The 22,978-nt window shown below is 42.7% G+C and overlaps 3 protein-coding genes across 4 annotated transcripts; 2 read left to right on the top strand and 1 right to left on the bottom strand.

The window, feature by feature from the left end:
* The first annotated feature begins 569 nt into the window (after nt 1-569).
* Nucleotides 570-3,890, top strand: LOC120285879 (protein PSK SIMULATOR 1-like). Of its 2 annotated transcripts, none has more exons than XM_039315904.1 (2): nt 570-924; nt 1,521-3,890. In XM_039315904.1, exon 2 carries the CDS (start codon nt 1,583-1,585, stop codon nt 3,293-3,295), a length of 1,713 nt encoding a protein of 570 aa, XP_039171838.1. In that variant the 5' UTR covers nt 570-924; nt 1,521-1,582; the 3' UTR covers nt 3,296-3,890. The 2 variants fall into 2 exon arrangements, with proteins under 2 accessions (XP_039171838.1, XP_010050088.2); XM_010051786.3 differs by having other exon boundaries at nt 570-986.
* Nucleotides 3,891-5,842: 1,952 nt separating this feature from the next.
* Nucleotides 5,843-11,778, top strand: LOC104438606 (probable 3-deoxy-D-manno-octulosonic acid transferase, mitochondrial). The gene is made up of 12 exons (XM_010051796.3): nt 5,843-6,186; nt 7,127-7,220; nt 7,494-7,536; nt 8,205-8,327; nt 8,493-8,612; nt 8,696-8,774; nt 8,954-9,067; nt 10,061-10,158; nt 10,365-10,455; nt 10,609-10,728; nt 10,810-10,880; nt 11,320-11,778. Exons 1-12 carry the CDS (start codon nt 5,988-5,990, stop codon nt 11,491-11,493), a joined length of 1,326 nt encoding a protein of 441 aa, XP_010050098.2. The 5' UTR covers nt 5,843-5,987; the 3' UTR covers nt 11,494-11,778.
* A 363-nt stretch (nt 11,779-12,141) lies between these two features.
* Nucleotides 12,142-12,908, bottom strand: LOC104438613 (auxin-responsive protein SAUR50). The gene has a single exon (XM_010051809.3). It carries the CDS (start codon nt 12,856-12,858, stop codon nt 12,430-12,432), a length of 429 nt encoding a protein of 142 aa, XP_010050111.2. The 5' UTR covers nt 12,859-12,908; the 3' UTR covers nt 12,142-12,429.
* Nucleotides 12,909-22,978: the final 10,070 nt, after the last annotated feature.

Below are 22,978 nucleotides of genomic sequence, written 5' to 3'. Positions count from 1 at the left end.
ATATTGCTCGAGCTAGAAATTAAATTTGCTTGAGTTGTGTGAGAATTAAAAATGCATAATTCACAAATGATTGTGTTTGCAAGATTTATAAGAAGTAAAGCTCCAATAGAATGTTATATGTCCCCTGCCACAACACATATCGTTCCTTGGTGAGATTCAAGCCTTTCTTAAATCTATAAGTCAAACTTATATCCGATGCTTGATCAACATTTGTAATATTATGGCATGGACCGAGCTGCCGTAATTCCCGGGGGGGTAAATCCGAGCTTACGGGTTCGGGTTCCTCTCGGGAACCGATCACACGGACTATATCAGAGGAAGTTTCTACGGGACCCGCTCGATCGACACCATTCGCAAACGGACGACGCTCAATGTCCCCTCCTCCGATTTTCAACCCCAACAACTACCCTTTCCCCATCGCACTACATTTCACAAAGTACACACCCCTCCAATCGCCGATGCGCGAGTCAAAAGTCAACGCCGGTAAAAACGACAGCGTACCCTCCCCCCCGGGCTTTCGCAACCACTCCCACTCCCGCACCGGACAAAAAAAGACGAGAGCGGAAAGCGAGGGGGAGAGAGAGGGACGGCGAGCACGAGCGAGGGGAGAGAACGAGCGAGGGGAGAGAGCTTTGCTTGTCGTAGTGGGCTTGTCGAGCATTTATACCGCGAGATCCGGAGGGCGTCAGGACCCGAACATTGCCCGAAAGATCCCCTCCTACCGCCCCGCCTCGCCCTCGGTTCGACCCATTTTGGACCGTTCCCCGTCTCTCTCTCTCTTTCGCTCTCCTTCTGGGTTCGGGGCCGTTCGCTAATTTGAACCGGGCCGCGCGCGCGGTGAGCCCCACGCGCTCTCTCTCCATCCCCCGGCCGCGGAATGTCGCTCTGGGTAGATCCGCATTCGAGGGTTTCGTGAAGTCGCAGGTGAGTTCCTGCTGGTCGAGCTCGTTTTAACCCACGTTTCCTCTTTGTCCCGTGGGAATTGGGTAGGTTGCAAGTCGTGCAATTTCGCGTGCTTTGTGTCGATGGTTCTGCGCATGGCTCTTGCGGGTTTGTCGGGAATTTTGCTTGTGGAGAGGGTTGGGGAGCGAGGTCGTGTTTTGGTTGACTTGAAAGTGGGACGGAAGATGTCGGGAGGGCGCGAAAAGTCCGTACCTTTTACTCGCCTGCTGTGGAGATTTGTGGCTCTCACGTCAAAATATTGGATTTTTGTCCCAACAAAATCGGCTTTTTTCTTGCGCTCCCTTTTCTTGATTTTTCTTGATGAAAGGAGAAAAGAATTCATTAAATTTCTTGTTCCGCAATTTCGCCAATCTGCGTCAATTTAGCTGTCGGCAAGATTCGAGAGCTGGTGTGTGCTCCTGTGACTGTTGTAATCTGTAGGCGTACAGTGTTCACTGCCTCAATTTTGAGTGATTGTATTTAGCTTAGCCATCTTAATGCCATGTGTGGATCAATTTGGGGTTTAAGTAACGGTCTGGATGGTTGTCTAATTTTAGTTAGTTTTGCATCTTTGCCAGGTATGAAGGTCTTTTGATTTGGTGTTTGTTGGAAACCCAGTTTTCTCATTGAGTGGTGGCCAATGGGTGGCCAGAGGCGGAATGACTCTTGGTTTAGTAGTTTGTGGCGGGCGTCGAGGAATAAGACATCAGAGCCGGAGAAGGCAGTCGTTGGGATAGTGGCTTTTGAGGTTGTGAGCATGATGTCGAAGGTGGTCAAATTATGGCATTCTTTGACTGACAGAGAGTTCCGCAGGTTGAAAGAGGAGGTTCAGTGCTCGATTGGGCTTAGGCACCTCGTATCGGAGGATGAAGATTACCTCATGGATCTTGCTTTGAGCGAGATGATGGATGAGTTGGTGTACATAGCGAGGGCGGTGGTCAGGCTGGGGATGCGATGTACTGATCCCGTGTTTCATCGGCTTGAGCTTTTCCTCAATGATCCTGTACAATACGAACTTGAATGGTCTGGATGGCAATATAAGTCGAAAAAGATGGACCGGAAAGTGAAGAAGATGGAAGGGTTTGTTGCGATAATGCTGCAGTTCGCACAAGAGCAAGATGTGCTGGTAGAGCTTGAACAAACTCTTAGGACAATGCGTGCCAATACCGAGACTGATCAGGTGAAGCTACTTGAATTTCAGCAGAAGGTAATGTGGCAGCGTCAGGAAGTGAAGAGTCTGCAGGAACTGTCTCCATGGACCAAAACTCATGATTACGTAGTCCGGCTTCTAGCAAGATCACTTTTCACATTGATAGAGAGGATTAAGAATGTATTTGGGAATGGTCAAGTGTCTTCTGCTGAGGCGAGTGATCATAACGGGGTGAATTCTAATGGTGTTTCTCGGACGCAGTCGTTTTCTGCTATAATGCACTCTCCAGTCTATCCATCTGAGGACAATCTATGTGGGTTCTATTCAGGGCCGCTTGGGTTGTCTTCATCAAAGTCAGTGCTGACATCTGTTAGCAGGAAGAAACATCTAGCTCATCATCGGTCTGGATCCATTCACGCAAATTTCTTGCATTCTAAATCAAAAAAATTGGCTCCTGTTGGACCTTTTAAAGGATGCATGAATGGCGGAAGCAATTCGCCGGTTATTGAAAGGCATCGAGTGGCATTTGGAGGCTCCATGAGGGTAAGCGGTGTCTGCAAAGATGACATTGAGAAGATGGGCTGTTCTGATAGGAATTTTCAGCCTCAAAGCAGCAAAGTTTATTCAAAACTTACCCTTCTCTATTCAAGGAGCGGATCAATCTCTGCCCCAACATGTTCTCTTGGAGATGCTGCTTTAGCTTTCCACTATGCAAGACTGATAATACTCATTGAGAAGCTTGCTTCTGCTCCGCACTTGATCAGCCTTGACGCAAGAGATGACTTGTACAATATGTTATCTAGTTCCTTAAGAACTGTGCTGAGGGCCAGGCTGAGGTCTTATGCTAGAAGTTTTGCTTCATCGATCTATGATGCTTCCCTTGCGGCTCAATGGAATTTATCTGTCGCACAGATGTTGGAATGGCTGGCTCCTCTTGCTCATAACACGATTAAGTGGCAGTCTGAGCGAAACATTGAGAAGCAGCATGAGGTCTCGGGAACAAATGTACATCTAGTTCAGACTCTCTTCTTTGCCAATCAAGCAAAAACTGAAACTGCTATTGTCGAGCTGCTTGTTGGTCTCAACTATCTCTCCAGAATCAGTGGAGAAATGAACGGAAGGTCTTTGGCCAGCTTCCCTGCACAGAGAGCTTCCAATGATTACTTAGTTAAAATGAATGAGATGGCTCTCGATGTAATTTAGGTCTTGATTAACTAACAGACGAGCTAGATTGAGTGTATACTAAATCAAAAAATTTCCATTGCCATCATGGAGAGGGGATTCAGACAAACAAGGAGCCATCTAGCTGTGCATCTCACGAACTGTCTTTCTTGAGTTGGACTGAGGTTTTCAATCTGGGTTTGCAGCTCTGGGATATACAGAAGCGATTAATCTGACTCTGGAGGTACTTCTTCAAGTCTGGAAAACTGATTTTTCTCTTAGTCAGTAGTCAAACTTGTGGCCTGGAATGGACTTTGGACGCAAGCATTCGTTTCATCTGTGAGCTGGTAACTCTAGGTTTCATGATGTGGAATATGAGTAGAAAGCGCAGTCGGTACCATGAAATCAAAGTGCATGCTGTGCGGCTTGGATCCTGGTGGAAGGCATTCTGTATCTCTCTTATAGAATGTGTAAAATAGCGTTGGATAGAAGTAGAACGTAGGAGTTATATGGCTAGAATGCAGGCATAGCTTATGGGTCGTGCTCCGGTACATAGCTTTCCGGTTACTTGCAAATGTAAACCTAGATCTTAATCCCTGTAAAGTAGTTTTTCCATAGTTGGCTTGTTTATCTCGTCCTTTCGGCTCGTGCCGGTAGTTACTCTCGCTGATTTTTCTCTAGTTGGGGACGCAGATTGATAGCTAACGCAGGTGCTGCATGACCATATTCACTTGCCATGCGGTAATCTGCAAGCTCATCCTGACGTTCTCTTGCAAAAGGTGCTTCTTTTACCATGCGGTAGACTGCAGTCTACGTTGCGTACACTGCAGGATTTTGATGCGATGAGATGACACGAGGTCAATCCCTAACCCATCCAATTGTTTTTGGATTTATTTCCTAGACCCTATTGTAGGATTTTGTAGCGTGCTCCGGAACGGTTTCTATTTAAAATTGTTGCGTATCCTTTAGGTTTTAAGGATGTCCTCACTTAATTATTGGGGATGCTCATGGGACTATGACCGAGAAAGTCTTAAACTTCTTGTACTACAATTAATTCATTCTTAGATCGTTCAATCTGACTAATTTAATATCAATTTTTTGATGATTTACTAATAAATTCCTTTGAATTTGAAGACAAACGCTAGTCATCTTATGTGATATGGATGATGTTGGAGCAATTTCTTATGATTTTTTTTTCTTTTCTTTCGAACTTCGTCACTAGCCATTGGGTGAAAGTCACAAAGCTTTGACTAGGGGTTGCGCCCCTTGCCTTGAGCCAGTGTCTAGTGGTTGACGGGTGCAATTAATAAGGATTTTTTTTTTTAAAAGAAAGAATTTGCAAAACTTGTAAAAATTGTTCATATAAACATTGATTTTATTACATAAGACGATCTGGAGTCCATTTTATCAAATTTTAATCAAATCTGTCAGAATAATTATATTGGCAAATCTCGAAGAAGTTTAGAATTAAGTTAACTGTTAAACAATCATTTCGGGATGTTTTGGGTAATTTTCCTTAATTATTGGGATAGGTACATACGAAGTCTTAAGGAAGTGAGCGATTAATTTGAACACTTTTCAAAGTCCTTCCAATACCGGTATCACTTTTTCTCTATCAACCAACAATAATAAAAGGGAAAAGATTACGAAAAGTCCCAAACTTTGCTCAAAATGACAGATTTATCCCAAACTTTTTTTTTTATGATGTAAAAACATTGAATTTTATTAACCATGACATACTTATCTCAAACTTTTTTTATGGCACAAAAAATCATAAACTTCGTCGTGTGACACATTTACCTTAAATTATAGGGTATTTTGGTCTTCTTACTTTTTATTTTTTATTTTTATTTTTTTTTCTTTTCTCTTCCTTCCGTCGGCGTCCGGCGAGAGCCGTCCTCGCCGGCGTCAAGCAAGGGTCACTCTTGCCTAGGTTGGCTAGGGCCACCCTCGGGTGAGGGCGGCCCTCGGCTAGGTCGGGCAAGGGCCTCCCTCGCGCCCTTGCCCGGATTTGACGAGGGCCGTCCTCGCCCGACGCAGGAGGGCACCCCTCGCTTGAGTCCGGTGAGGGCATCCCTCGCTAGGCCCTCGTCCGCCCGCGAGGGCTATCCTCGCTCGCCGACCTCGGGCAAGGCAACCCTCGCTCGATCGGGTGAGGGAGGCCCTTGCCCACCTAGCCGAGGGCCGCCTCGCTCAACACCGTGAGGGCCCCCTCGCTAGCCTCGGCGAGGGTGACCCTCGCCCGACGCTAGCGAGGGTAGCCCTCGCCGAACGCCGGCTTCTTCTTCCCTCCGTAAAAAAGAAAAATGAAAAACATATAAAAAGACAAAAATGCCATTTATGGAGTAAATATGTCACAGTTTGAAAAGTTTTGAGTTTTTAAAGTCACAAATTTTTGTTTAGAGTAAACGTGTTACTTGGAGCAAAATTTGAGATTTTTTGTGATCTTTTTCCTTAAAATATAAATTTTGAAAAGATGTTGTTTTGATGATAATGCCAGTTTCTTCTACCAAAATTAATTAAGACTAAATGTTTCTCTTGTAAAAAATAAAACACAAAAAATTTAAATTAGAAAAAGAAAAAACCTAAGGGAGGCCCTCCTCGGCCGCCGCCGCCGCCCACCGTCGCCCGAAATGGCCGGCGGGGCGTCAGAGATTAATTGGCGAAGCGCCTTCTTGCGGCGCTCTCTCTCGGCAGCTTCTTCTTCGCAATTTCGCTCGCGTCGCGGCCGCACATGGCGAGCACGGCGGGAACGATGGCGTACAGGGCGTACAGGGCGCTCACCTCCGGCCTCTCCCCGCTGCTCCGCCTCCACCTGCAGTGGCGAGCCGCCCGGGGCCTCGACCCGCCGCTCCGCTGGGCCGAGCGCCTCGGCCGGGCCTCCCTCCCCCGCCCGCCCGGCCCGCTCCTCTGGTTCCACGCCGTCTCTTTAGGTTCCCCCCGTCTCTTCCTCTCGCTCTTCCATTCCCATTATCGGTCTAGCGTTTTGCTTCGCTGTTGATGCCTCCTTCCGAATCGAACCGCCGGCTGCTGAAAACCGGCTCGGTCGCGGTTGTGTTAGCCACGCGATACGCGGGCGAGTAGAGTCGGTTTCTTGCCTTAACTGGCGAGCTGCTTTAGCTGAACGATCGCCATTTAGCTGTTCTTGCTGCCGGGGAATGAAGGATGGCGAGCTTGCTCGGTTGTGCAATGCGTTCATTGGGTAGTTCTAGTTTTGCTTTCCAGTTTTCAGTTGACACGACAGTCTTTTGATGGGCAGAAGAGATAAAGATATATGTTATCGGAGAACTCGAATGAAAATATATTTTGATTGGAATGACGAAGAACCGTGACCCCGTGAAGATATTTTTGTTTTTGAGTGGTGTTTTATGTTGAACCAACGTGAGAGTGGAAACGTCTAGTGTCGAAAGTGCCTGCGATGTGGAAGACCTGGTTTGCGTTACATGGCCATTCAGAGTAGAAGATTTCCAGTAAAAATGAAAATTGAAGAGCTAAAACCCGAGCACGTCGTTAAGTTCCTTGCTCCTTTTGGATTTGTCATTGTATTCACAAATGTGAGCAGACAGGATGGTGTGCATAAATCTATGATTGGCAGATACATTTTATGCCATCCAAAATGGGTAGCTCCATCAATCCAATGTGTTAAGTCTGTTGCATCCTCATAGTCAAGGCTAATTCCAAACTGTCCCCCGGTGTGACAAAAGAATCTGGATGTGCCTTTGGCAAGTTTTTGGCAAAATTGAGACAAAATTAGTTTCATTTTTCAGAATTTTTTGTCCACTTCTGGGAGCATTTGGAGTTACCCATAATCACTTACTGCTGATTTTGCTTCTGTCATTTGCTAAGCCTTTGTTTTGTAATAAACTTAATCAGGTGAAGCAATGGCAGCAATTCCTGTTATCAAGCACTGTTTGCAGAAGAGACCTGAAGTCAACATTTTGCTAACCACGGCAAAAATGTCTGCATTGTAAGACAGACCCTGGTCTCCCTTTCCAATTTTTAAGCTGACGCTAGAGAGCTAGACTCGTCCTGGTGGATTCTTGCATTTTGATCAGATGATGGCCTTTAGTATAATTCTTTGCTCAATTTGAAGTCCTCGTTTTATTTTATTTTTATTTTTTTGCATGAACTAATATCATTAAAAGAGTCATAGCCCAGAATTGCCACGTTAGAAAGTCATTTTCCCTTTATACTGAGCATTTTTGTTAGCTAATTGGTTTTCTTTCAAGTTCTTGTGCAGTGAAGTACTAGAGGATCAGCTGCCAAGCGGGGTCGTGCATCAGGTATTTATCGCAGGCCATCCTGTGTAGATAAAGTAGAATTGATTGTTTCCAGAAGTATTGCCAGCAGAGAATCCAAGTAGTCACCGAGGTCAAAAAGCTCTTCCATTTTGTGGAAGTGGAGCAAAGAACATCAACATTGGTTCAATGAGAGCTTTTTATAATGATGCGTGTAGCTTCACTATACGTCTGCTTTATATGTTGTCATACTTGAGAGTTCCATTAATTATGTCATCCATATTGCCATGATTTAGCATCTGTGCTAAGTTTAGTGCTCACCAGAGTGATTTTTAGGTGGTATAGTTCTTTGCACTTGTTATTGTTTCAGCAAATTGCAGGGCCAGATAGATTGATTTGTAGGTTGGAGTTCTTTGTGTTCATATGATTTAGGTATAGTAATATAAGAATTTTATCTAGGGCTTCCTGGCAAATGAGAACTCCAGAACCCTCTGAAGTGAGAACATCAACTTGTCGTCTCATTTTTGTGAAGGCTTTATTATATATGCACCTTACGTGCTATTTACCTGCTTCTATGTAATGCTCTCCAAGGCAGTTCATGGTCACCACTCATTTTGTAGCCTAGATGTTGATCTGTTAGGCATTATTCTTGTTCTGTTATATGGAGATACATGCTAATAATACTCTGACGGTTGCCTCTCTTGGACTAACAGCTTGCCCCTCTTGATACCCCTGCTGCAATCAATGCTTTTTTTGGATATTGGAAACCCAGTGCTATCATGATAGTGGAGAGTGAATTGTGGCCAAATCTTATTGTTGGTGCTTCAGAAAATGGTGTAAGTGTCGTCATCATTCTTTATGAAGGTTCGTGTATGTCTTATTTTTGCAACATTTCTCTTCAAGAAGATCAGAAACCATGCATGATTTTGTCGCCGTAATCCGTAGTTTGAGGAGAAACTGCGTTTTGAATGTCATGTTTGGCATTCTCTGTATATTATCAGGTTGCATTGGCGTTGCTAAATGCCAGGATGTCTGCCAAATCATTTGAGCGTTGGTCAAGACCATTTCTGCTTCCTCTCATGTCACTCATGCTATCAAAGTTTTCTTTGATAATTCCATTGGTATACTTCTGCCTTCTTGCGTCATGCTTGTTCGAGCCTCTTGCCATTTATCTGACTCTTTCTGACCCCATTTCCTGCTACAGAGCAATGTGCAGGCCATTCACTTTCAACTATTGCAAGCCCCACCCCTTGTGATCAACTTTTCTGGGGATTTAAAATATGGTAAGCTTGTAAATATTGTGTATTCATGTTAGAATTGCTGCATTTGGAGGTTGCATATGTATGGTTTGTGTTTTGTAGTTATTGACTACATTATATAAGAGGTTACTGTGAATTAATTTTAACAAGTATTGTGCGGACTCGTCAGTTGTTATGCCTGGTGTTTGTTGTTCTCTCCCCAGCTGTTGGAGAATGTTATTCTTCTAGAGAAGGTGTGAAATTTGAAGGTCTGAAGGCACAATTAGCCCACAAGAAGGTTTGGATGGCTTCTTCTATACACAGGGGTGAAGAAGAAGGTAAGATGTTTATCATGCTTATCATTCCTTTCTACATTGCAAATTTCAGCAAGTTTTAGTGTGCTGATTCAATTCGTTTGCTCTAATACTCTCTAAGCTAATGCTTTTGCACAACTGTTGACCAGAATTACTCTGCTTTTTTTCATTATTAAGGTTCATCAAATGGTAATCAATGTGATTATCCTTGTAGAAGCTTCACACAATCAAGCACTGCTCAACAATACTTTTCTCTTGTTCTTCTTATTGTTGAGGTTGTCCCATATTGGTTGTGGAAAGGCCAATAGTCGGTTTATAAGTGTGAGAGAAAATTTCACCCTTATCAAAGCCCGACTTGCCAACAAGTCTGAACCTAATAGTCAGATGAGAGACTTACAGATTACTGCACCTTCAACCCAAGACCCGATGTGTGAGGGGGAGATTGTCGAGATTGTCCTATATTGGTTGTGGAAAGGGCTAGTAGTTGGTTTATAAGTATGAGGAAAGCTTTACCTTTTGAGCTAGCTTTTGGGGTGTGAGAGGCCCAAAGCCACCTAACACCATATCAGAGCTAGAGGTCCTAAATTTAAATCTTTCCAGACTCCATTTGCCTTCCCAATTAAAAAAGTCCACGCTTAGTACTAGGCAAAAAAATAAAAAGAAAAGAACTACACTAAGCATGAGGGAGAGTGTTAGAATATATTGTAGAATGGTTGGCAACAGTCTCACAAAAATCTCACACCTTCTAAATAATAATTTATCATTCCTTGAAGTTGAATAACTGCAGATTTGATCTTTGCTTACCCTTAGGTAGATAGACTGTCTTTTCCCCCTTTCCTCATATAGAAGAATAACCTTTGGCCATGCAGTTTTTGTTTCATTGACTTTCTTGTTTCATTAAGGACATAATCGAACTAGCTTCAATTGAAGCTTTTACCAGAGCAAGTGTCTGGAAGTTAAATGATTTGTGGCACCACGTTCCTGTGTTTATGTGCTTATAGTAGATACTGTTTACAGTAATGCTAGGGATTCACCAACATCTCATGCAAATGCACCATGACGTGGTCACTATTATCGTTCCTCGATATCCAGAACATGGACGAGAGATATATCAAGTACGTTCTGATGTTAACCCATTTCATTAAATAGTGGATAAGTTTTCTAAGGTAGTTTTGTTAATATAGTAAAGTAAAATATATCCAATCCCACTATTCATTTCCAGTGCAGCCTTTCTTGGCTTTCTTGATATTAATAGGGTGCTATGAAGATTTTTTTTGGTCCCTTTTGTGTGGCCATGATTAATGCATTAGCTTGTATGCAGGAATTGAAGAAAGGAGGACATAATGTATCTTTGAGATCTCAGCGTGAAAAGCTTGAACCAGGCACAAACATATACATTGTCGATACTTTAGGTTTGTCAATATAAGCCCTGCTTTGATTTTCATGTCCCTGGCTTGTACCTATTCCTCCAAAGAACATATTCTTATCGTTTCCCTGGCTCTTTTGCATTCATGTCTCTGTTCTGTGGTTGACTTCTTTTCTATGGCCTCTCTATTTCCTTGAAGGTGAATTGAGACACCTATACCGGCTTACTCCAGTTGCTGTAATTGGTGGTTCTTTTGTCCCTGGTTTAGCTGGCCATAACATGTCAGAAGCTGCTGCTGCTGGCTGTGCTATTTTAACAGGTTAACTTTATCTTTGAACATACAAATTTCCTTGGACAAGGTTCTCAGCACAAGAACCTGAGAATCTTCTGCTAAATTCAGGTCTTCATGTTGGACATTTCTCGCATATGGTGTTTCAAATGCAAAAAGTGAATCCATTATCCGTTTTGCAGGTATGTGAGATGGCGCTTTTTCATTAACTGCTTCCGTTTATAGAACTGCAAAAGATTATTTAAAGTAGCATTTTCTTGCCAATATTACAACATCGTCTTGCATATGACTTGTATCGATTTTCGACTATCGTGTACTCGAATCTTGATTTTGTTACGTAATTAGCTAACTGGGCTATCTGGATTTCCTAATCATCATGCAATTACACGTCAACGCTGTAACATCTGAGATAATCTTTTCCCCTCCATCTATATTGAAGAGAAAAGATATTCTCCCTTTCATTTTTCAGTCACATACTGTTTGTAAGGAGGTTTTGCTGTTTTAGTTAACCTGTCTTTACTACAGGATTCTCAATTTAACACACATCAAGCTTTCCAGTATTCCGTTCAAAAAATCCTGTGTAATTGACCATTGGTGTTCTTAAAATCTCTGTTTCCGCAGGTTTCTGGCCGTGATGAGCTTGTAAGAGTTATCCACAAACTCTTCACTGATGCCCAAGTTCTGAAAGAACATCAAGTAGCTGCTAGACAAGCATTCAATGCTCTCTCAGGTGGTGTTGTTGGCAAGGTTTGGAATTTAATTGAATTCCATGTTCTCAGACAGTGTCTTTGCTAGATGCTCCGAGCATATTAAGATATTACTAGAAAGTGTACATTTGACATTTTTTTGCTGCCAATACCTCTTGGGGGAATTGGCATCGTACACCAAAAAAGGGAAAAACCGAGGAAAAATACTCACAACTCTAGCTGTCGAACTGTAGTTGGACAAATAGTATCCCTTTCTCAATTCTTTCATTGTTAATGAGAGTTAATTTGTTACCCGATGTTTTGACCAAATACGCTGAAGTACAGATGAAAATTTGGAAGTGTTATGGCTGATAGCTTAAAGCTGACTCCTTTAGTCTGTTGTCTTTTTATCAATTTCTCCATTTTTCAGAACAGCAGAATGACAAAAACTTTGATAACAAGGTGTAGTGATCTGTTTATGTGCGTGCACATGCTGTGCCGCATGTGTTCATCTTTTTTTCCCCCTAAAAATTCCGTGATCGTGTCGTACTCTGCATAATGCAATGTAAAATATCAGCATTACGAAAGGTCTAGAAAGTGTAGAACCTGTTGTAAGTGGCACAAAGACGAGCAGGCGAAGCTCCTGCTCGGCAATTTTTAGGCTGTCCACAAGACAAAGGCCTCGAAAAGTTATGGTTATGCTGGGTTCGTATGGTGGATCCCCTCAAGCCATCACTAATAGCGTGTAAAATAGATGGAGGATAAAGGGTTTTCTTCATTTAAATTGATCTACTGCATGCGTGGGTTGAAATGCATCATCTCTCAACCGAGACAATAATCTTTTACAAGGTGGGAAGTACCCAATACCTATCTTGTAGAAGAACGCATCTCATCGATGGCTCTCAAATTACCACAAGTGACACTGGCGATGCTGGTAAGTAGAAGCTTATAAACTGCAATAATGAAGCAGTACTCGGCCTAACTGCACGATACAGCAGAGTAGATTCCGAAGCCGCCGTCACTGCCTAGGCTATGCTCACTTCCTCTAGTACGCCAATCTTCTCATAGATCCAGACAGAAGCGGGGCCAAGTCCTTCCGTACTTCGGTACGACACGAGGAAGGATCTGCATGCGCACCGCGTTCTATCGAGCTCACCACATCTCGGAAGAGAGACTCGTCGCAAGGAAAAGCTAATGGCCCATCCCCCCGATGGCTGCACTCCTCATACGCCTGGTCCAGGAGCTGATGCAAAGTGGGGTGGTTCAGTTGCTCTACCTTGATTACATATCTCCGGCGAAATATCCCAACGAGAACAGCCAGGTGGCCCGGAGGGACATCCGAGGGTGGATTCCTTCCGCCACCGCTGCCACCGGCTCTGTTGCGCTTCCGCCAAATGGAAGCCATTTTCTTGAGCTTCACGATGTTGCTGACGTCGCATTTGGTTTGCACTATTGGCGACATCAGCAACGCCATGGAAGCAAAAGCTTTTGGGACGACGGTGGCGGAGTTGAGGAGGGATGAGAAGCTGAGGCTTTGCAAGAGCGGACGTGGGTTTTAGTGCCTATTTAACGAACTAAGAGGGTTGACCTGTCCAGTCATGACCTCTGATAGACGCTAATATAAACTAGGGCGACCGACCAAACACGTCACTTTTTAGGAGAATATTACAATCGAGATACTGTATCCGTTACACGGTTATGGTTTGAAAACGGATAGTAATCATGACTATGGAACTCAAGGATGAAATAAAAGCTGATAAACCAATGGTGGTAAAGTCAATCTATCACATGCAACGAAGTTCTTAAAAATACTAATTTGATTGCTATGGCATGAAAGTTTTTTATGGATTTGACTTTTGAGTTATGATGTTCTTTCTTTTGTGCCACTGTCGTGTGGTAGTGTTCGGCTTTGCTAAGATACGTGCACGAGTGAGGCTTCCATAAAATGATGACACCTTCATCCATGCCTGGTTTTGAGGGGTACGTCCCCTCGCATGCCTTTTTTCCAACTTCATTTTTTAGTACCCGTATATCACTATATAACACGCAATTACATTGTTTTTTTTCTCTATAAGGGTCCAATGGTGTCTAAATCAGCTTTCGCCACTCTGACTAGTCCTTGAGAACCTAAAAAAGTTTGATCCAGAGAAGGCAAGAAAAAGAGCAAACTTCATTGTCAAGCCGGCGTCTTATTGCTACATTTCTCTTAATTCTCAAGGAATCTGACCTAGACTACTTGTCAAAAGAAGCTATGCTGCAAAGAAACCTTACTTTTCCATTCAATTTACTAAAATTCACATGATAAATTTTTATTGAGGCAATTAGGACTGAATAACGCTCAACTACATTCACATGATAAATTTTTATTGAGGCAATTAGGACTGAATAACGCTCAACTACATGTAACAAGCTTGATCTATAAGAAAAAACATTCACTTTAAGGATAATAATAATAAAAAAAAAGATAAGAGGGATGCAGAATGAACATCCGCAATGGTTTAAGAACTTCCCGAAGCCTTTATCCATGAGTATTTCAAGTGATATGATAGTATTCTATCAATTGTAAAACATTATACGTTTCGCCGAATTTAGCAAAGGTATAAAGAAGATTTGGTATTGCCTACCCCACGTAGAAACCACAAATAATTGGCCAATGAATGTGTCGGTCAATTAGGCTCGGACGCGAAAGAATCGATAATCAAAATTGGGATGTGACGAAACGACGAGAAAGGGTCACCCGGAGCTTCCTATGCTCGCGTTGATGTGAGGGGAAGGGAAAGAGAAAGGAAGAGGCAGGGGGCTTGGGTGTGACATCTGATGTCGTGTGCCGTCGTGTGCATATTGTCACGCCAACTCGGACAAGACGTCCTTACGTGCGCCGACGTGTCTTCGTTTGCTGAGCTGGAGCTTTACGTCTTGCCGTCTTGATCCATGTCTGCAATTGTTATACTCCCCCATTGTACTTTGGAAAATAGAAAGACCCCCCAATTCGAGGCCAACTCTCAATAGAACCCTCATGGTGGGGCTTTTTGGGAAATATCCTCGGAAATGAATCGGTGTATTTCAGTTGATCTCCTATCTCATCGGCAGTGCTAAAAACGTGCCCATTCCATATATTCATATATACTAACTACGTAGGCTTTCGCTAATTACTTGTTCGCTCACTAATTATCTTTAAAACATGACACAAACAATATCATTTGATTCAAGGGAGATGCCATGGTTCAAATGAATGGCACACCCATTAGATTCACTCAATAAATTCTTCAATTAAACCGCTCGGATTGGATTAGACTCAAGAAAAGTCAAAACAAAAGAAACAAAGGAGAAGGAGAATTACAATTTCGAGAGGTGTATGGCATTCAAATGGAGAACTCACAGGTGAAAAATCATTAACAAAAGATGAAAAATTGGAAAATAGATTCGAATACAGTCTAATCATGCAAAGATTTTTTTTTTTTTGGGGTCAAAATAGAACTGACTATTACTAGATTAAGAAGGAGACTTACAGAACACATATGGGGAAAGATCTGCGCATAAAATATTCCATAGAGGAAAAGGGGGAGAAATCAGCCAATTACGTGGGAGAGTTTTAAGCCGATGATTCCGTGCGATCCAATCTGTTGCTGCATTAGCTTGGCGTGGACACTGGGTCACCGTAATATTGTTGTCTGATTGAGCCCATTCCTGCAACGCTGCACTATTTCTTTTAGATTCCATGAGGGTTCGGCCCGGCCCATGACCATTTCTACCACCGCGGAACAGTCACTTTCGATCAACCAATTCCCAGTTCGACTTCCAAAGTCCCTCACGTGAGTCGATTGAAGTTCATGGATATATAAGATGCCATGTAATATCGCATCGGCTTCCGCTTCACTCGCTGAAGAAACCCTAGCTGTGGCCGCGAAACCTTCGAGAGCTCTTCCATCCGGATCACGCATGACTCCAGCGACAGAGCCAAGAAATTCGCCTGAACACTAGGCCGCATCCACATTTAGCTTCAGATCCTGCCCTTCCGGTGGCCTCCACTGATCAGGTTTGTCTCGATTGAGTGAGTATTTACTTCTGTTTGATTTTCCTCTACTGAACAAGATCTGTTGCCCCTGTGCTGTAATCAGCAGATCTGCTGGTCTGGGTTCTTTTGCTCGAAAAATCCAGTTATCTCTCGCCTTCCAGATGTTCCACATAACCATACCAATAAGCTCTCGAACAGGTGAGTTCTGATCTCTTCTGAAAGCATTGGAAATCCACTAATATGTGCGTTTAATACTGCTGTTTGGTATGATCGTTTCAAAAAGCGGGTATTCCCATACTTTCTTTGTCCATTTACATAAGAACAGAAAGTGCTCTGTGGTTTCGATGTTAGACCAGCAGAACGGGCATAGTGGATCTCTAACTATTTTCCTTTTATATAGGTTCTCCCTCGTAGGAAGAGCGTTTTGACAGAGGCTCCAGAGGAAAGAACGAACCTTTGGTGGCAAATCAAGACTCCATATTTGAGTCCATAAGGTACTTGGTGGTTGAAAAGAGCAGGAGGGTCGATTCAGATCTGATTTGCTTGTGGTTATCATTGCTCTGTTGTATCCACTCTTAACAGAGTATTGCCCTGTTCTGTTACCTATCCATATAAGCGTATCTGGCTTTGGTTGCTGGCTTAGGGGGATTGCTAATATCTCGTTTGCAATAGTTTCTTCATAGAGTTGATGGATAAGTTGTTGTTTCCATTCTCTGGGGTCTGCAACACTAAAATAGGTTCTGTTTGGTTTGCTTGCCCGCCAATTACTCCTTGTGAAAGCCATCTGTCTTCTCTAATACGAATAGAATTTCCATCCCCTACTGACCATTTAATGTTGTTCTTTATGGTGTCTCTACCAAGCATTAAGCTGTGCCAGCCCCATGATGGTCGATGTCTCTTTGAAGCTGTCCAGACATCACCATTGGGAAAGTAAATCCCTTTCATCACTCTGCTCCATAAGGCTGAAGGGGAGGTAGCTAATCTCCAGGATTGCTTGCCTAGCATGGCTCTATTAAAAGTAAGCAGATCCTTAAGCCCAAGTCCCCTTGTATCCTTTCGAGTTTTCAAGACTTCCCAGCTTTTCCAATGCAACCCTCTTTTAGCATCACCATTCTGCCACCAAAATGACGCAATACGTTGTTCTATGGCTCTGCAGATAGACACGGGCAGCTTGAATATGGACATTGCATAGGTAGGTGGGGATTGCACAACACTTTTTATTAACACTTCATTTCCTGCCTTTGTAAGTAATTTTTCTTTCCATCCTGCTAATTTTGAATTTACTCTAGCCAGGATCCATGCAAACAACTCTTTCTTGGATTGACCCCACTCGGTAGGTATGCCCAAGTACTTTCCTGTTTTCTGTAGAACAAGAACTCTCAATTCTGTGGCCAAATTATGTTTTAATACTGCTGGACAATTACCACTGAAATAAACCCCTGATTTATTTAAATTGATTGCTTGTCCCGTAGCATAGCAATATTGGTTTAGTATTTGGGCAAGATTCTGGCACTCTGTAATAGTTCCATCCAGAAAAAAATATCACATCATCAGCAAACATCAAATGTGATAGCTTAGGGCAATATCTGTTTATCTGAATGCCTTTGATTGTAGCATCTTCTAATGCTTTTTTCATCATCCATGTTAACACATTGAACATCAAAATGAAGATATAGGGTGAGAGTGGATCACCTTGTCTGAGGCCTCGCGAAGGATGGAAGAAAGGGGTAGGTTCTCCATTGATTTTCACGCTGAAGGTAACTGTTGATATACATTGCATAATTAAGGAGACCCATTTAGCATTAAACCCCATGTGCAGCATGATATCCCTCACAAAATCCCATTCTATTCTATCATATGCTTTCTACATATCAAGCTTCAGAATGGCCTGATGTTTTTTCTTCTTTTTTGTTATGCGTAGTTGATGCAGAACCTCCTGTACTATGAAGATATTGTCCTGAATTTGCCTCCCCGGAACGCAAGCACCCTGCTTTGGTTCAATGATAAGTGGCAGCCACTTCTTTAGTCTGTTTGCTAAGATTTTTTAGATAACTTTATAACTGAAGTTGCACAGATTAATGGGTCTATATTGACTGATGTTTTCAGGGCTTTTAATTTTTGGAATCAACACAATATGGGTCTGATTGAGCCGGGGATCCAGAACACTCGTCTGAAAGAACTTCTGTACCAGCTGCAGCAGATCAGTTTTTATAATTTCCCATGATTGTTGATAGAAAATTCCATTGAACCCATCAGGGCCAGGGGCCTTGAAAGCTCCCAATTGAAAAATAGCTGCATGGATCTCCTCCAATAAAGGTACTGCCACCAGATCTTCATTTATATTCTCTGTTATTGGGGATGGGCATTGGTTTAGGATAGATTGGTAGTGTCGTGGACCCTCAGTCCTGTATAAATTCTCATAGAAAGATTGAATATGTTTCTGTAGCATCATGGGTTCTCTGCACCAGCTATTATCCTCTAATTGCAGCATTGTAATGCGATTTTGTTGCCTCCTGTTGACTATCGTAGCGTGAAAAAATCTGGTGTTCTGGTCTCCCCAATGTAACCATTTGATGTGTGACCTCATTCCCCAGAACTGTTCTTCCTGTTTTCTCAGTGTGTCTATTTGACTGATGATATGCTGCACTTACTGCTTACTCGTGTGCTGAGCTGTTTGATTCGTAATAGCTATTAAGGCTTGATTAAGCTCTTTGATCTGTATATAAGCATTTGCAAAGTTCTCTTTGCTCCATTTAGTTTATACTTGTGATGTCCAACCTAATTTCTCTGCAAAAGGGAAACTTTGAGTTGATTTTTCTACCCATACTTGCTGGATAACTGCCTAATAATCTGCATGTTCTGTCCAGAAAGCTTCCAATTTGAACTGTTTCTTCCTTCTCTTTACTCCAGGATACATTTGAAGGACTAGGGGACTGTGGTATGAGCCGATAGTTGGAAGGGCCTGGACTTCTGCTTCATGAAAGGTAACTCCCACTCTAAAGTACAAAGCATTCTATCGAGTCGCTTTTTAACCAACTCGCCCCCTCCCCGTTATTAGCCCATGTGAATGCGCATCCATGACTGTCTACATCCATTAGGGATAGATCATTTATCATGTTTCTGAATGCTGCAATTCTTCTATTGTCTGCTTCTTTTTTCCCAACTTTCTCCCATACATACAAAATCTCATTGAAATCTCCCATACAAATCCGTGGAAGAGAAACTGGAGGCTTAAGAGTTCCCAAAGAATTGCCATAATGCCATACGCTCTCAAAGTCGGTAGATGCATGGACAAAGGTAATCTGCATAACTTGTTTACTTTCGGTCGCATACCGCACATCTATGAACTGTTTTGAACTTGCTTGCACCTTTAAAGCGATTTCCTCTTGCCACATGATTGCCAATCCCCCCGCTATTCCTGTTGGATTAACCAAGTATAAGTTCTGGAACTGAAGTTTTTTACAAATCTTTTCCACCATAGTTGCTTTATTTTTCGTCTCCATGAGAAAAAGTAAGTTGGGCCTTTCGAGAGCTATTAAAGCTTTTAATTCTGGATTGTCAGGATTGCCCACCCACGACAATTCCAACTAATGATTTTCATGGCTTTAGTGGTGGCTTATTAGGGCTAGCCACCAAAGCCCATTCTTGTCTATCCCGGATCGTTTCACCGGGTCTCCGGAAGTTCTACATCATCTGTGAGGAGAGGGGATATTGCTGGTATGCATTTCTGTTTTTTTGCCTTTTGTACTTTCATAGTTTTCTTACTACTTTTCCCAACTTTTAATAACAGTGGGTTTTGGGTTTCAGGGCATAATACATGTTTTCCACGATCTCTGTCTTCTACTACAATAGGTACATTTACTAGGCTTATCACCTGTTCTGGGCTGCTTTCTGATCGCTTTTTGCTGCATGCTACAATTTGCATATCAGATGCTGGCTCTCGAGCAATGGAGTTCATTCCACTCGGTTGGGTTGATGGAACAGTCTTTTCTTCTACTACAAACTCCTCCTCCATTTTCCCGTAGAAAGCATCCCAATAAGGGCTGTGATCACTGGTTTCTGCCTTCAACCAGGATCCATATAACCCTTTTTTATTCATTGCCCAGGGTGAAGTTGCATATGGAATTTCAAGGCAGTCAGTTGCATAGTTCCCAATTCTGCCACAAGAGAAACAGTAATGTGGGAGACGCTCGTACTTGAACTCCACCCATAGCCAATTATTGCCAATATCCATAATAGCTCTCGATTTCAAAGGTAAAGTCAAATCAATCTCAACTCTAACCCTACCTCCTATGTTCTGAGCATTGGTTGTTGAGTCGAGTTGAACTTCTATTACATTTCCCATCCTTTTCCCCAGATCATTGAACACTTTGTCTATTCTCCAACTAGGGGGAACTCCTCCAATGCGCACCCAGAAAGCTGCCTTAGTGAAATCATAACAGTGCTCAGGGACTTCAGGGAGACACTGCTTTAGAACGAGCAAATTAGTTGAATATGACCAAGGTGAGTTCCTCATTATTCGCTGTTTTTCCTCCTCCGTTGGAAATACGAAAGTGAAGTGCCCTGGTTCCTTCTGAGAGCATATAACCCCTTCTGTTTTCCATGCTTTTTTCATTGTAGTTATGAAAGCAGGATTGTTCACATTTGGTTTGGAGTACAATTTACCGAAGAGAGTACGGCTACATTCCTCCCTTTTATGTTGCGGTATTTCATCGTACACTTCGACTACGTCTTCCTCGGACCACGGCTGGTCCCCAAGGCTTTTGCATAATGCAGCCACTCTCATCTCATTTTCTTCTTTACTTTCCATTTTCACTAACTTTCAACCGCTTGTCAGAGGAGGATCAGATCTAGGCTATCGACATCCCCGAGACTACCCAGTTTCAGCTTTATCCAGATCCTGACTTCTACCACTCCGATCTCGTCAGCCAAACAAACATCTGAAGAGATACTATACGGAAACACAGATATATTTGATACTCTTACTCAAATCAGTACTCAGAGCAGCGAGCAACACTCCACCTGAAAGATGCTTTCGATCATAATCATCCCGGCCGGTAGAATCCAGAGGCACCCGGATCACTGAAGGATGCTTTCGATCAGGATTATCCCGGCTGATGGGATCCAGAGGCACCCAGATATCTAATCGTATTACTTAGGAGTGACATTTCTTTTGTTTTTTTCTTTTTTGGATGATGAGAATGGAACAATATTATGGATGAACACCAGTAAATTAGGGTTTAGGGCTTGAAGGAAGGGGGGTGGACGCTACCATGAGGTAGAGAGAAAACTCGCAGAGGCGAGAGAAAAGATTCCCCATTGCATTGTACTGATCACAATTTTTTCTTCCTTATCATACTTACGTAAATTCCGTTTCAATCACCAAAGCCATTAGAGATGTGTCGCATTCAATGAGAAGCTCAACCTCTATATGACCATGTGCGAAGGCAAGAAATGAAATTAGGGTTGGGTCGGTCCTCCATGCATCGCCCCTGTTCGGGTCCGGCTTCGTGAATCGAGAAGGCCAGCAAGAACGAGATGCCAAGGAACCGTGGACTGTTTACCCCGAATTGAAGAGTTTCATTTCGAAAGTTCCGGCTGAGAAAGTGAATGGTTTCATATGGTGGTGAGGCTGTTGCTTACGTTGCAATTAGATGGACAAATGATTTGGCGAGAACTTAGCCGAGATCCTCTTGTCTATGATGACAAAAATCAGCACTATCGTGCTTGTCTAGCACAACGGAATGGAAAGGCACATTCGTGCGTGGATCGAGCTCTCGTGTGCATGTTTTGATTATCGTCCCTTTCTTGTCTAAGTTTAGAAACAATGGAACATGTGGGTCGAGCGATTGGGCCTTCACATCTTGTCCAGGGAATCGGCCAAGATAAGATCCCCACGGCTGTACAAACGGACACGCGGCCAAGAGCATCTCGATTCAAAGACAGATGGTCCGATCACGACGACGAGGGGTCTCATCGATCGCCATCGCGGTGTGGGCAAGCCCTTCTCACGGGTATGATTGATTCCCTGATCAAGTAGGACCGGCCGGTGAGGAGTAATTCGTTGCGCCGGGACTTTAGTTACTGCGATTGAAAGGGAGAAGGGAGTGCAGAGGAGAGGGTGAGTAGAAATTCTACTCCAAATACTAAAGGGTTTGGTTATCACTTTAGGGCTTCTAATGGATCATAATGACTGATTTGATATAATTTTCTCTTAGCAGTTTCGGCTGTGAAAAGTGGTTATATAATTTGTAATCCAATTAAATTGTATAACTACCATGACGAGTTCATACCCTCATTGAAATGAATCATAAATGAGTCACCTCAAATTTCACTGGCCAACCATAATAGATTCTAAAATAAAAATGTAAATTGATTTAATTGGATATATTATAAACACATTTATAACCAACTTAACTCATTTCCCATTAAAGTTCAGCTCACTAGGCAAACCTAAAATATGAATTCTCATGACCATCATCACTCAGGAACGAATTCATCGCCCCATAATCGTGCCAATAGAGGAGCACGGTGACTCAATGCCTTATGATGTAGAAACTCATTCTTTGCTCGTTCTCCAGCCTCGCACCTCCTACTGAAATCACATCTCCTCTACGATGGCAATGGTGACGGGCATGGCACCTCCTTCCTTGATAGCTTCCACTTGTTGCCGAAGTAATGTTTTTGTTGCCGGCATGCGATCGCTAGCCATGTGAAGATCTTGCTTTTTAAGAAAAGAATCGAATTTTCAGACCAAAAAGAAAAAAAAAAAAATTGAATTCTGTTTTTTGTGCATTGGTTGAATGAAGTTGTCTCTCTCTCTTTCCACTCCTAGCCGATGGGTACGGGAGAGAGGGAGAGAGAGAGTATATGAAGTGAAGTGAAGTGATGGAGGAGGAAGATAGAACCTGTGAGATCACTAGGCTCCTATTGCTATTCCTCCTTTGACCCACGTACATTAACTTTCCCAAATCATTAGATTTTCAAACTTAACTCGTCACCATCTCTCCGATTTCTACCTAAACTTACAGTTACAGTGATTTTTGCTCATCGTTATCACGTGTAGCAAGACAATAAAATTAACTTTGCTCATCATCGTCGTGTGTAACAAGTTAGTAAAACTCATGGTTTTCACTGTTTGCAGAATAACTGTACATTGGTGACAATATATATGCCTATTGAATAAACCGCTGAAATTAATGCATCGAACTTGAAAGCGATTGATCAAGACCCAACTAAAAGCCAAAATCCATTTCATGGTTTATGGATGCCCCAAAAGCGGTCTATATTGAACACAAAACTAAAGCCTTCATGATTTATAGATAACTTGGGCCGAACTTTTACCACCACTTTCATGCCCAAGTCCATAACTCAGCCCCCAGGCTTCCTCACTAGCTGAAGAAGTCAATCCATGAAGCCGCCTATTCTTGAAAGGAAACAATCTAAGGAAAATCTCTGAAGTACAGGATGAAAATGAGTCAATTTATAGTTGCACAAGTAGTACCTTCTCAATTCTTTCATTTTTAATGAGTTAATTTGTCACCTGATGTTTCGACCCAAAACTTTGAAGTGCAGGATG

The sequence above is a fragment of the Eucalyptus grandis genome, chromosome 1 (assembly GCF_016545825.1).
Source record: "Eucalyptus grandis isolate ANBG69807.140 chromosome 1, ASM1654582v1, whole genome shotgun sequence".
NCBI classification, from domain to species: domain Eukaryota; kingdom Viridiplantae; phylum Streptophyta; class Magnoliopsida; order Myrtales; family Myrtaceae; genus Eucalyptus; species Eucalyptus grandis.
Note: the sequence above shows the minus strand (reverse complement) of the source record. Positions and strands in the feature narration are given on the sequence as shown.

Bases quoted from the DNA above. Each gene is read 5' to 3' on its own strand.
- LOC104438613 (XM_010051809.3), bottom strand. From the start codon at position 12,858: ATGGCGTTGCTGATGTCGCCAATAGTGCAAACCAAATGCGACGTCAGC.
- LOC104438606 (XM_010051796.3), top strand. From the start codon at position 5,988: ATGGCGAGCACGGCGGGAACGATGGCGTACAGGGCGTACAGGGCGCTC. The intron at 9,068-10,060 runs GTAAGATGTTTA...TACTGTTTACAG, and splicing joins ACACAGGGGTGAAGAAGAAG to TAATGCTAGGGATTCACCAA. The intron at 10,456-10,608 runs GTTTGTCAATAT...ATTTCCTTGAAG, and splicing joins ATACATTGTCGATACTTTAG to GTGAATTGAGACACCTATAC.
- LOC120285879 (XM_039315904.1), top strand. From the start codon at position 1,583: ATGGGTGGCCAGAGGCGGAATGACTCTTGGTTTAGTAGTTTGTGGCGG.